General features: G+C 39.7%; 1 protein-coding gene across 1 annotated transcript; it reads left to right on the top strand.

Moving 5' to 3' along the window:
- Positions 1-7,981: 7,981 nt before the first annotated feature.
- On the top strand, positions 7,982-11,159 carry LOC145581090 (uncharacterized). Its single transcript, XM_081638156.1, has 3 exons — positions 7,982-8,334; positions 9,156-9,178; positions 10,849-11,159. Exons 1-3 carry the CDS (start codon positions 7,982-7,984, stop codon positions 11,157-11,159), a joined length of 687 nt encoding a protein of 228 aa, XP_081494282.1.
- Positions 11,160-13,870: the final 2,711 nt, after the last annotated feature.

Genomic DNA, 13,870 nt, shown 5'->3' on the forward strand with positions numbered 1-13,870 from the left:
TGGAGGTCGATTTGGGTTGTTTGTGATTGATTAAGCGACACTGCTAACTGGTGGCTGCTTCGATGTTGTTGGGCGGTACGGCTGTGCAAAGTGAACCACTGCTACTGTTATTGCCGTGTTATTGCCGTGTTGGTTGGGTGTTGCTGTTGGAGTTGTTGGTGTTTGCGTCATTGCGTGAGTATAGACGGAGGTGCGAGGTGGCTGTGAACAGGGGAGGTGACTCAGGTGAGGGCGATGCCACTGAATCGTGTGGTGATGGTGGTTGGCTTGAGCTGCGGTGTGGCTGCTTGGGTGGGCAGGTATAGGGTGGGGGAAGGGTGGCTGACGGGGAGGGGGAGGTGGCTGGGACATATATTATTTTAAAGAGTTTTTTTTTCTTTTTATTTTTAATAAATTAAAATATTGTTTAATGAAATGATGGGCCCCACTTAACGGAATTCTAACGGATTCTGTTAAGTGGTAGCAATATTTAACAATGTGGGATTTAGGTGGTAGTTAAATAAAATAAAATTTTAAACGGGTAGTAAATGTGAAAGAGGGTCATTTTAGTGGTAGCAAATGTCAAAATTTCCTATTAATTATTCATTAATATTACTGATCGGAAGTGGCCTCCAGCTAGGCATTCCGATCACTTAACCTCACTGAATAATTAGCTTTCTAATAATTTTGAACCTTCTATCGGAATAATACACTTGTTCAGAGGACACCATTCCTTTCATCTTTGTCTTCAAGTTCTCAAAGTAAAGCAATGGCGGGTTAAGAGGATGATGTTTTGTTTTGTGAGTTTGGAAATCTGGAGGATTATAAACTCACGGGGGGGATTTTGATACCCGTCACAGAAACCAATTTTACCATTCATCCCCAATACACAAGAATGGTACAAGCGGAACAATTTTCGGGATCTCTAAGTGAAGATCCCATTGAGCACCTTGATAGATTCCTTGAGCTATGTGCCACAATTCAAACAAATCAAGTTTCTCAAGAGTACATCCAAATGCACTTATTTCGACAATCTCTTTCGAATAGAGCAAAGAAGTGGCTCAAGCCAGTCAAGCCAAATTCTCTCACAAAATGGAGAGAGATAGTTAAGGCATTCTCGAAGAGGTTCATTTTCGAGGAAAAGACCGCCGAAATGAGAAGGAAGATTGCATCATTTTTCCCGTTACGAATGATGTTATTGTAACGGGAATTTATTTTCCCTTTACAAATAGGCCGTTACAAATGAGCTTTTTTCCACTAGTGAAAGGTTCATAGAGTTGGTACAAGCATGTCCTCATCATGAATACAATCAAAGATTGCTCATAAAATTCTTCTATGATGGATTAGAACCTATGTCTAGAGCTAACTTGGATGTGGGGGCGGGTGGACAATTGATTAAGATCCCCTAAAATCAAGTCGAAGCAACAATTTAAGAGGTAGCAAAGAACTACTCTTGGGGTGGTAGAAGGAAGCATGCACCAATGAAAGGTGGGGTGTACGAATTAGAGAAGGTTGATCAATTGCTGAGCTTTTGACAAAGGGGATTACGAAATTAAACACGAGTGTAAATAGTGGGACAAGCTCCTCTCAAGTCAATTCTTTCTCATGTCAAAATTATGGTGGCACAAACCACGATACATCTTATTGTGGAGGTTTGAGCCTCGAGCATGTGGCGACATACAACACAAGGCAAGATGGATATAGAGGAAGTGGCGGTGGAGTAGCTTGGAGAAAACCACCACCCTGATTTGCACCTCAACCTCAACAATGGGGTCAACAAGCTCAACCTGCATACAATTCCAACCCTCAATACCAAAACCCACCTCCATCTCAAAACAAAAACCCAAGAGGGAAACTACCCAAGGAATAACCAGTACAACAACCAAAACCAATACAACAATCAAAATCAAGTGTCTTAAAGGAGCCAAGATTAAGCGTCTCAACCTAATTCTACACAAACCCAAATTCTTCAACAACTCCAAGCTATGAATCAACAATTCAAGAGGTCAAAGCTCATAACAAGATGGTTGATTCACAATTTGCCCAATTGGCCGAGAGAGCACCCTTTAACTAATCTTCTACTTTACCCGGGCAACTACAAGCTAACCTATCTCACAATATAAAACCCGACTCTTCCAAGGCAATCACATTGAGATCGGGCACATCTTATGAAGGGCCAAAAGAGGGGGATAGTGAGGAAAAGAAGGGAGGAGAAGAAGGTGTGAAAATGGAGAAGAGAGTTGAAGAAGATAAGGTTGTTGAGAAAGAAGAAATGTGGAGAAGAAGAAGCTTAAAGATGAGAAGACAAATTCAACTCTTAGTGAGGCTAGGAATCTAGATGGGCCGACTCCATTTCCAGGAAGACTTGCGAAGTGAAAGTTGAATGAAAAGTTTGCAAAGTTTCTTAGTGTGATGCAGAATTTGCACATCAATCTCCTTTTCATCGAAGTTGTTACACAAATGCCTTCATACTCCTAATTCCTCAAAGACATTCTCACCAACAAGAGGAAATTCAATGATGAGCTCATCACTCTTCCTCATCAAGTGAGTGCACTTGTCAAACACAAGATGCCAAAAAAGGAGAAGGACCCAGGAAGCTTTACTTTGCCGGTTAAAATTGGGAACATGGAAGCTAGGGGTGCCTTAGCGGATCTAGGAGCGAGTGTTAGCTTAATTCCCAATTCTATTGCACAAAAACTCAATATTGAAATGATACCCACAAGGAAAACAATTCAATTGGCCGATCACTCGGTTAAGCTTCCTTGTGGTGAGCTTGAGGATGTTCCTATCCAAGCCCAGGCAAATCTACGTGCCACGTGATTTTGTAGTGATGGTATGGAGGAAGATGTTGATACTCCTTTGATTTTGGGTCATGAATCTCTTAAAACCTTAGAGGTGGTCATCAATTGCAAGAACAACACTATTACATGTGAGGTAGCCGATGAGAAGATTGTTTTTGAGTTCTCCAAATTACTCAAGACCCCCATGGTTGAGAAATGCTATAGAAATGATATTGTGAATTAGGAGTTAGATTGCTTGGGAAAGGTCATGATGAAGCCTCAAGATCCAATGGTTGAAGCTCTTACATGCAAGAAAGAGTTCCACTCCTAAGAGGCAAGGGAATTTGTCATGGCTATGGAAGAAGATTCAAAGGAGGAAGAGGTTGAACAACAAAAAGAGATTGAGCTTGAGTATAAGGAGGAGAAATTGGAGGAGAGTTCCAAGCCTCCTCACAAGGTAGAACTCAAACCCCTTCCCCCTTCTTTGAAATATGCTTATCTTGGAAATGAAGAGGAATACCCTATTATTGTCAATGCTACTGTAGACACCTGATTGTGTCTCCCCAAAAACCAAACCCAGTGATGAATATCTTTCACGTCATTAATTATCGAACGAGGTGAAATGTGAAAGAGTCTCGTGATGCACTTGTTTTTAATAAAAATACTTCTATCTGTTTTCTAAAATATTTCTTTTCGTACCTTATTTATGAAAAATGTCCAGTCCAGTTTAGTTTAATCCATGATATGGGTCTGATAATAGTGTAGTTAGATGGGGCTCGAAAAGAGCTTTCCAACGATATATTATAAGCCCAATTTCGATAAATAATGAGGAAGTTATGGCCAAAATATTAAACTGGGCCTAAAATGAATTTTATATACGACCCAATGATCAAGTAGAGGGCCCATTAATTATAATTTGTAAAGTCATTAGGATTGGCTTTAATCTTCTAGAATAATCTAGAAGGTTCTTTTAAGTTCTAGTGGAATTAGGATTAATAATTATACTTTTAGTTTATTTAGAAAAGATAATGAATTTAATTTGGGATAAAACAAGTGTTTTAAAATAAGTAAATTTGATCTTAAATTAATGATAATCACGGAGTCTAATCGTCTAATTATATTAGGGAAAGGACTCCGTACAGTATTTTTGTCATATTCGTGCCATCGCGCTGCGAGGAGTCTATCGCGGCGCGATAGGCTTATCAACGATGCGCCTATCGCGTCGCGATAGCTCTGTCGCATCGCGATAGGAGCAGTTTTACTCCGAGTTGATTTCAAACTCTTTTCTATCATTCCGGATGTTTTTCTCTATAAATAGGGGCGTTATTTCCCCGTTTTGAATCATCAACAATCATCTATTCTCTCTCTCTTTAAGTGACAGGATAAAGTTGTATCACCTAGTCAAAAATAATTTCTAAGTTCCTCTAACTATACAGATAGGGAAGAAGGGTCGATCCACAAGGAAACAAGTCTTCCTATTCCTAATTAATTAATATAATCTAAATTATAGAGTAACTAAATTATAGATATGATGAAGTAAACCAAGGGAGATAAAAGTAGGGAGAAATCAATGAATAAAAGCCTAGGGTATAGGTTCACCAATAAATAATATTCCAGGGTAAAACATAATAATCAATCATCAATGCATCAATTAATCAGATTATAAAGGGCTTTCGCTACGTATTACAATCATAGAGTTAATTTACCGGTATTAAATCTCATCTCTCGAATCTCGACTTAACCATTTATAAATTAGTCTGCCTATTGAAACTAAGCCTAAACATCAATTCTCATCTCTCGAATCTCGAATCAATATTGCTAAGCTCATACAATTAAACCAGGCCTAATCTAATTGCATAGCATTAAATCAATCAATAGGAAATTAATCAAGCATTGACAATCAACAATAATAAATTACCCCTTCATATTATTTATGGATCCCCACAAACCCTAGAAAGAAAACTACTCACACATAATTAAAACTAAACTAATCAAGGCAAATAAACAAGACATGATGAATTAAAGAAATGAAATTACTGAAATTAATAAGGAAGAAATCACTACCAAAGTTGACGGAAATAATGAGTTGAATTAAGGAACAAAGTTGTAGAGAGAGAAAAACAAGAGAGAAGTTTAAGCTTAAGAGAAGATTAAACTAATGAAAGAGAAGTAATTGTATCAAAAGATAATAAAACATATTTATACGAACTCCTAAAAATCCTAATTAGAAACTAAGTGAAAAACGTCGAAAACGCTCCTCCAAGACACGCCCCGGTCGGGTGAAGCACCGCCTGACCGGGCCCGCCTTTTTGTCTCCAAAGATTCTCTCGCGCATGGCCCAGCGCGAGCTCGGGCGAAGAGCTGCCCATTCCTTCTTCCGCCCCGCCCGGCTGGGTACGCCTTCGGGCAAGGCCCTATCCGGACGGGCGAAGCTACTTGGACTGTTGATTGGGCTCCAATTCTTCAGCCTAATCTGGATTTCCTCTTTAGGGCTTTAAAACTCATCCAATGCCTCGGGTTCTCCTATATCGAGCCCTTAATCACCGGTTTGATGACTCCAATCGGCCTTGGGCTACGAAAGATGGTCGTGGTCTTCCAATGCTCGTAATTACTCCGATAAATCTGGGAAAATGCTCCAAGTGTGCAATTTCCTACAAAACTCAACCAAGACTACAAAAACACTAGAAAACCACAAATTAGTAATAAAAGTGGCTCTAAAGAGCCAAAAACACTACTAATTAGGACCAAGGGACGGGGGTAAATCAATATATAAAATAGACATATCATTAAGCTAGAAGCTTATTCTTTCTTTCTCTCTCTTGATTTCTAAGCCTAGCCTTGTCAAAACACTATACCACATTCACGAGTCTTAGACACACATAACCAAGCTCGAAGTTGCCTTCGCCCTAGACGTGAAAGGTTGATAAATTCTGAGGGTTTGGTCCCAAATCCCTATTTCAATTATTTAAATTAATTGTTTGATTTAATATTTTTATTGAAGTTACTAACGTGTGTATTGTTTTGATAGAAAGAGATACAAGGCATCAAAGTAAGTTACTTTATTGTTATATTTTTTAGAAAGCATGCTTAAATTATATTAATTCCTAGTATCATGTTAGGATGTTATTGATAGGAATGATGTCCTTCAAACCAGTGTATTATTCCGATAGAGGGTTCGGAATTATTAGAAAGCTAATTATTCAGTGAGGTCAAGTGATTAGAATGCCTAGTTGGAGGTTGCTTCCGATTAGTAATATTAATTCATAATTAATATTACAGCTTAATCTGGATTGAACCCTTCGGGTCACACTCAAGAAACTAACGATCCGATACGACGAATTAATCCGGAAGGATTTAATGAGTTACTCGAGTATTATGAACAAAGACGTCGGATTCTGAGCTTAGAACGTCAAAACCGAATCTCAAAAGTCGAGCCAAAATTTAGGAATTGGTGAGACGAGAAAATGCTTCAAGTAAAAAGTAAAAAACCTAGCCACGCGAAAGGCTAGGGAAGCGCGCCACATGGCAGCGCACGTGGCAGCACGCCATGTGGCAAGGTGGCGGCCCAACCGAACCCATCTTAGGGTGCAAGGTTGGGTGCCACATGGTTAACTCATAATGGATGTGAGTTTCCTTGGGGAGCAAGTTAGGAAGTGGTCCTCACCTAACCATGTGACACTTGTTACTTAGTGATTCCTTGGTTTATTTAACTAGGAATTGAATTCAACATTCTTTCCATGTGGGATCTTTTTGAGAATAAGTCCCACATTGAAAGATGAGATGAATTTACAAGGAAGAACTCCTTATAAATAGCCAAGGCATACCTTGGGATTGTTCACTTGAGTAGGAACTCAATAAGGCATCTCCAGTTGAGAGAAAACTTTTAAGTTCATATAATACTCGAGTAGTGTTTTGGTTCGACTCAGCTAAACTTCGAGTAAGAGACCTATCGGGTCGAGTTGCGGGTGGATACCGTATGAGGTCTCTGCACTTGCAAGACTTGGCTTTGAAGTAAAAGCTCCGGGTGTGAGCGAAGCACGCAGCAAGGGTAAGATCGTCTTTTCTCTCTTTCTTGTTATTTATGTCATTTAGGTATATTAATTGTGAGCGGTCTTGGGGTCGGGTTTTGTTCCACGCTGAGTTAGACTTATCGAAACCCAACAGTTATTTATTGCTTTCTAGTGTCATCCTTAGGTTGCTTCCTATTTCTTCTATCATGTTAGTATCATGTTAGGGCTAAAGCTTTAATTTTTAGTGACATGCTAGGATTTGTTATTAATCTTGTTAGTATCATGCCTAGGATCTTGCTATTATTATGCTTGATTGAGATTATTATGATAGATGATGATGATTTGTTGTTAATATTATATGTTTCTTGATATTATTATTGTCATTGCTTGATCACGCCCTCTCTTGTAGGTTTAAAGGGAATTTGTACTTGAAATCACGCTTAATAAGATAATTAATAATTTTATTTAGGCTAATATGATTTTGATTCAAGTGATCGCCAATAATAGTTTTGTTTGTGCATTAATATTCAACCAACATAGATTAAACAGGTTTTAGGATTAACCTAATGATTACATGTTAGTCAAAAAGTGCACATGAATATGAGAAGAATAAAGTAGAGGCCTATTTAGGGCAGGTTCAATCTTTTTAGTTGGATTCGTACCTTTATCCCCGAACATCTAGTCATGGTTCCGGACCACTATGGAGTTAGTGATCTCATGGATCGTGAAGGGGTGTAACCTTCACCCTGTGAACAGTTTACAAGTTCCTAAAACTTGTTGGCGACTCTTTTGCTCTAGCTTCCTTCCCTTTGGACGCCACCATGCTTAAGTGTATGATCACAGTGGCGCTCAAGTGTGGGATGCTTGAAATATTCCCTACAGCTACCCTTGACGGGATTTGAAACTCTTATGGCTATAGCTACAACATTTGGCCCATGGTATGCCAATATAGCCAACTTTCTTGCTTGTGAAGCCATTCCCTCGGAGTTCTCTTCTCAACAAAAGAAAGATTTTTCAAGGAAGTGGGGAGATACTTTTAGAATGACCCCATATCTTTTCAAACAATGTGGTAATGGCCTTTTCCGAAAATATGTTCCGGATCATGAAATCGAAGGAGTTCTTGAGCATTTCCACTCGTTTCCATGTGGAGGTCATGGTGGAGTTGACAAGACGGTGTCAAAGATTTCTCAATCTCTCTTGTAGTGGCCGACGATGCATAAAAATGCTCACAAGTTTGTTTCAAGATGTGATAGGTGTCAAAGAAGTGGTGGCATAACCAAAAGAGATGAAATGCCTCAACAAAACATTAAAGTTGAGCCTTTTAATGTTTGGAGTGTCGACTTTATGGGGCCTTTTGTTTCTTCATGTGGGAACTTGTATATCTTGGTAGTGGTTGATTATGTAACTATGTGGATTGAAGCCATACCTTTCCCTACCAACGATCATAAGGTTGTTCTTAAGCTTCTCAAGAAGATCATCTTTCCTCGATTTAGGGTTTCTAGGGTGCTAATTAGTGATGGAGACTCCCATTTTGCCAAAAAGAAACTTGAAGAACTTCTCAAGAGGTATGGAGTTCATCATAAAGTTGGTTTTCCCTACCGTCCTCAAACTCAAGGGCAAGTGGAGGTGTCAAAGCGAGAAATCAAGAATTTTCTTGAAAGGATGGTGAACAAATCTAGGAAGGATTAGTCACTCAAGCTTGATGACACACTTTGGGCCCTAAGGAAGGCATACAAGACTCCAATTGGTACAACCCCCTATCGGTTGGTCTATAGGATGGCTTGTCACTTGCCGGTAGAATAGGAACATAAAGCTTGCTGGGGTATCAAAGAGCTTAACATGGATATGTCATTGGTCGGCGAGAAGAGATTGCTCAAGCTTAATGAACTTGAAGAGATTAGATATGACGCTTATGAGAACTCAAGGCTATATAAGGAGAAAACCAAGAAGTGACATGACCAACATATAAGAAACAAGAGCTTTAAGGTTGGAGACAAGGTGTTGTTATTCAACTCAGGGCTTCGTTTGTTTTCCGGAAAGCTTAAATCTAAATGGTCAGGGCCTTTCATGATTTCAAAGACTACTCCTTATGGTTCTTTTGAGTTAGAGGCGGGCGATCATAAGTTCATGGTTAATGGTCATCGTTTGAAGCACTATTTTTGCAAAGATGAAGTTGGCATGATTGAATGCTTTAGGCTTGATCCTTTAAGCCTCCCCCTTGGTGATATTTTCTCATGGTCAAGCTAATGACCTCATAAAGAAGCGCTTCTTGGGAGGCAACCCGAGTTCTCAACTCTTTTATTCCTTTATTTTTAATTTTTTTGGATGGTTTTAGTTGATTTTTATTATGGTTCTTATCTCATGTTCTTTGGTCTCTCTTTTGTAGGTACTTGAAATTTTCGGCATTGGGTTTGTGGATTTGGATTTGAGGGTGTTCTAACCTCACGATACTTGTTATGGAAAGCAAAGATTAGGCTATAAAAGAAGAAAAGGGTGAAAATTAAGGTCTTTTGGCTAGGAGTGCAACCCGCGCCCAAGGAGAGCCCTTTCTAGGGTGTCGCGGGCGCGGACAGGGGTTTTCAAGTTTTACCATTCGATCCTGTAGATGGCAGGCCGCGCCCTTGGAGAAAGCGCAGCATCACCGGCAATTCGACCCGCGGGCACGGCGAATTGGGTTTTTAACCCGGTTTTCGACTTCGAGGCTGCATTTTTCTTTTCATTCTCAACATATTTCGACTTTCCAAGCATTATCTCTCTAGATTTCCCTATTTCCCTCAAACCCTAACCTTCAAATTCATCAAACCCCATCAAATCTCACTCAAATTTCTTCCTTTTCCATCATAAAACATCAAATTAATCACTTTCACCATTCTCCATCAACAAAGGTCCGAAATTTTTAAGGTTCTCCATTGTTAATTCTTGAAGCTTGCTTGAAATTCTTGCTCTTGGGGCTAGTTGGAGTTGATTTTTGGCACAATTTGTTGGTATAATCACCTCCTCTTTAGTCTTATTTGAATTTTAAGCATTGTTTTGGTGATAACATTTGTCATATTTATGAATTAATTTGGTGAACTTTGATGTGTGAATGGTAGTATGTGTTACAATTTCTTGATTATTCTTGGTTAATTGTTGTTTGTTGGTTGAAATTTGTGATTGTTGGTGGTTTGTCTTGGTTGATTTGTGTTGTTTGGTGAATTGTGAAGTGTGTGAATTGTGAAAATTTGGTGTAGTAAGTGGGCTTGTTTCTTGTTATTGGAGTTTCTTGATTGGTTGAGTTGCTTGAATCTTGTTGTTTGTGAATATGGTGGGTGGCTCTAAGAAGAGAAAGAGTGGGAAGGAGCTTCAAGGATCCTCTTCTCAAACCCTTCAAAACACCGAACAACCTCCACCTCCTTTGGCACCACTCAAATTCGTTAATAAACACCATAAACCCATATATGAAAACTTGTTATCCCGAAAAATCAAACCCACAAAGAACTACCACCAAGATACAATAACCAAGCTTGTCATAGACGAGGATTGTTGGTTTTTATTCGAAAATTTAAGGTAGGGTTCCTTTGTGACTAAGGCTTACCGAACTTACCGAGAACCTACCCTTGAATTTCTAGCCTCTTTTGAATGCCATCCCACCGAAGGAAACAATCTTTTTCCATCTCATTCCAACTTTTTAACAATAAAGAAACCATGAACTTCGCCAATTCAATCAACACCTCAATCTCAACCCCAATGCCAACCTTTTCTTTCCCGAACATGAAGGTTTTCATGACTATAACCCCCTTCATTGGTGGAAATGCATCTCGAGGATGGATAACTTCAATGCTAAGTACTCCTTAGCTAGTCAAATCATGCACCCTTCGTCTTCTTCATCGGGTACTTGGGTATATGGTTTACAATAAGCAGGACTTGGGTAAGATAACCGCGGAGGAAATCCGGGTTTTGTGGCTTGCTGTTTAGCCAGAAAGGGGCCATAGAGTGAATTTTGGTTTCCTTTTCACCAAGTGTATTGAGGCCATTGTTACGGGGACGAAGACAGGAAAAGTTAGGTCATTCGGCTAAGTTGCGTTCTTGCACCCCCGTAGGGAAGAGTGATGGAAGTGACATTTGGTTCGATATTAAGCAGTTGAAGACCATGAAATTCATTGCGGATACAGATGATCTAGGAAGGACATGGAGCTTGCTTGTCTCCCTTAAGCATCATTGTTTCATCCCTAATCAGGAGTTTACTTCCTTCACTAGGGAAGGAGTTCAACACCCTTGGTGGGTGAGGATGGATTCGGGTGTCCTCCCTCAAGCAAGAATGGAGGAAGATGGAGTTGATGGTGAGGGTGATAATAATGAGGTGGAGGTGATCCCGCCTATTCAACAACAACAACAACGTCAAGGAAGATAAAGAAGATAACAACAACAATAACAACAAAATCAACAATTTGACTACCAACAAGAGATGGCAACTATGAGAGCGCAAATGGAGAGCATGCAACTTAGAATGCAAGGTATGATCGCATCTCAACAACACAATTTCTTTCAAACTAATGCACTTTATGATGCTAGTGTGCGTAGAAGGGATGTCACTCCTCTGGTTAACTATCCTTATGAGCCGGCTTAACAAGGGCCTGCGCCATCTTGGAGGGGTGACAACCAACCTACGTACCCTTATTGTCCGGGTGTTTCGGACCCCAATGTGCCAAGATGTGAGTATCCCAATGAGTCCGGTCACTATGACTACCGGGTCTCGGGTGGGAGTGATTATAATGGTGATCCTAACTACCCCTACGTTGATCCCTCTCACCCTTTGCCTCTAGTTCAACTCGAGCCATATAACCAATTAACCTCATCTCAACTAGACCTTTTCAAAGGTTATTGTGGGTGGCCTCTCGGTTACACCGGATGTTGGGACCCCCATGGCCCCCTATCGAGCTTTTCTTATGATGGTCGGGGTGGGGATGGTAGTGGCGCCAGTCCTAGTGGCCAAAAGTTCCCCCCTTGGTTTATTTGTTTTCCCCTCCCCTTTTGGTCCCTCCCTTTCTTTTATTTGCTTGTGACGCATCGAGGACGATGCTCTTATCTAGTGTGGGAGGGTGTTTAAGTTAAAAGGGAGTGTTTTTGGATAAGTGTGGTGAAGACACCAAGGACTCATGGGAACAATGAAGGGATTTGTGTGTTGGTCTTATTGTTGAATATTGTTGTTAAGCGCTTGGTAGCATTGTTTTTGTTGTTGTTAATGAATGATGTCTATGATGATGATGATGATTGGATAATGAGTTGAGTTTGGCTAGTTGGTTGTGCCTAAGTTTTGAGTTTGTTAGATTTTATTTGTCTTTCTTTCTAACCTTTTTCTTTGTATAGTTTGTGTTTTTGCTTTATCTCTCTCTTGTAGCTTTGAAGAGCTTTGGAAGCAACATATGGAGCCATGGTAAATTATAAGGTTGAGTTATTTTTCTTCAAGAAACATTTGGGTGAGATCTTTCCTTTATTCTTTTTCTTTCTTTTGGTGTGCTTAGTTTATCAAGAAGTTAAATGGTTCGAGGATGTTTGCATTTGGTTCTAAGTAACCTAGGATCGTTGATGTTGTTATCGAACGATCACTTGTATGACGATTGGGATTTATTTGAATTCATATGCCTCGTTTGTGAACCTTAGCCTTTTAATTTCTTCATTATTGTTTGATTTTATTTTCCTTTTTCTTGTAACAAACATGACTATGGCAAGATGAAATGAATGTGTTTTGGAATTTGCTCATGCATTAGGACTTGATTGCTTTGATAATGTACCTTAGAATGCTTGTTTCTTCCTAATTGATGAAGGAACGCACGCTTTGAGAGTGCTTGTGGCTGAGTTAGATAAATTTTAAGCTAAGGTAGCAAGGTTAAGAACTTTTGAGGACGTTTGAACCCTTAGTTCACAGGAAAGAGGTAAGATGGAGTTGCTCTCTATTGTGGATTTGAAGCCCTCTAGTTGGTATTTGCTTACTTTCCATCCCTTGTGAGGTTTAATTTGTTCTAGCCTTCATCATCTTTGTTGAGTGGCATTTTAGGATCCTCGACTATGCATGTCTTAATTCTTGTGTTGTCCTCTAGTTCCCGAGATCGTGACCAAGAAACTTTAAGGAAGGATAAGGGCACCCTTTCTCATTTTTGTTTATTTTTATTTTTGTTTAGTTACAAATTTGATTTTCTATTTTGCATCAACTTACTTGCTAACCAATTTGAGCCTAATGTCTCCCTTTCTTGTTTTAACCGCATTACAAACCATACGGCCTATGTTCAACCAACCCTTTTAGTTAGTGAAGCATTTGGCATGTGAGGTTTGAGATTTGAGCATGTTGATTATGAACAAGAAGTTCTTTGAGCATTGGTTAAAAGTGAAGTATTGAAAGCTGAGCTTGATATGAATATGCAAGAAAATTTTGAAAGTAAGAATGCAATTCAAGAAAATCAAATGTAGTTTCATAGAAAAAGTCGTCCATAGTTAAAAAAGGGCAAGGACGCCTAATAAAAGTTCATGAAAAAAGAAAAAAAAAGAGTGAATAATGAAATGAAAAAGGAAAAAATACACTTTAATAATCCCAACTATTGCCGATTTACCTACAATAATCCCAACTAAGGTTTATTTTTTAATGATCCTAACTATTAGGTGAGTTTTCCTCTAGAAGTCCCAAAAACCGGTTACTTGCTGAAAGGGTAAACTCTTTTTTTTTTAAAAAAAAAACGCCACATGTCAGCACATGATTGGCTTAATATAAAAAATAAAAAAATCATCCCAGCCACCCCTCCTCCCTTCGGCCACCTTACACCTATAATGAAACCCTAGACCATGCAGCTCTAATACCCTTTTTTTCGCCCAACACCGCAGCTCTGCCGCCGCCACCATCGCCTCGATCACCTGCCCCCTCCGACCAACCGTAGCCCCATGTTGTTGTTCACGACTTCCCACGAAACTCCCTTCACTCTCCTTCTCGTGCCTCTTTCTCTCTCCTTCGTGCTGACGAACTACCAACAGTACCACCCACCTGAACCGCCACCGCTGCCTGCCTCTATCGCTCCTCTTCCTTCTTCCTCCTCCAACCCTAAAAACCACTAGTCACCCCTAAACCACTAATCG

This window comes from Chenopodium album, chromosome 15 (assembly GCF_948465745.1).
Source record: "Chenopodium album chromosome 15, dcCheAlbu1.1, whole genome shotgun sequence".
NCBI classification, from domain to species: domain Eukaryota; kingdom Viridiplantae; phylum Streptophyta; class Magnoliopsida; order Caryophyllales; family Amaranthaceae; genus Chenopodium; species Chenopodium album.

Bases quoted from the DNA above. Each gene is read 5' to 3' on its own strand.
- LOC145581090 (XM_081638156.1), top strand. From the start codon at position 7,982: ATGCATAAAAATGCTCACAAGTTTGTTTCAAGATGTGATAGGTGTCAA. The intron at 8,335-9,155 runs GTATGGAGTTCA...TCTCTTTTGTAG, and splicing joins CTTGAAGAACTTCTCAAGAG to GTACTTGAAATTTTCGGCAT. The intron at 9,179-10,848 runs GTTTGTGGATTT...GCACCCCCGTAG, and splicing joins CTTGAAATTTTCGGCATTGG to GGAAGAGTGATGGAAGTGAC.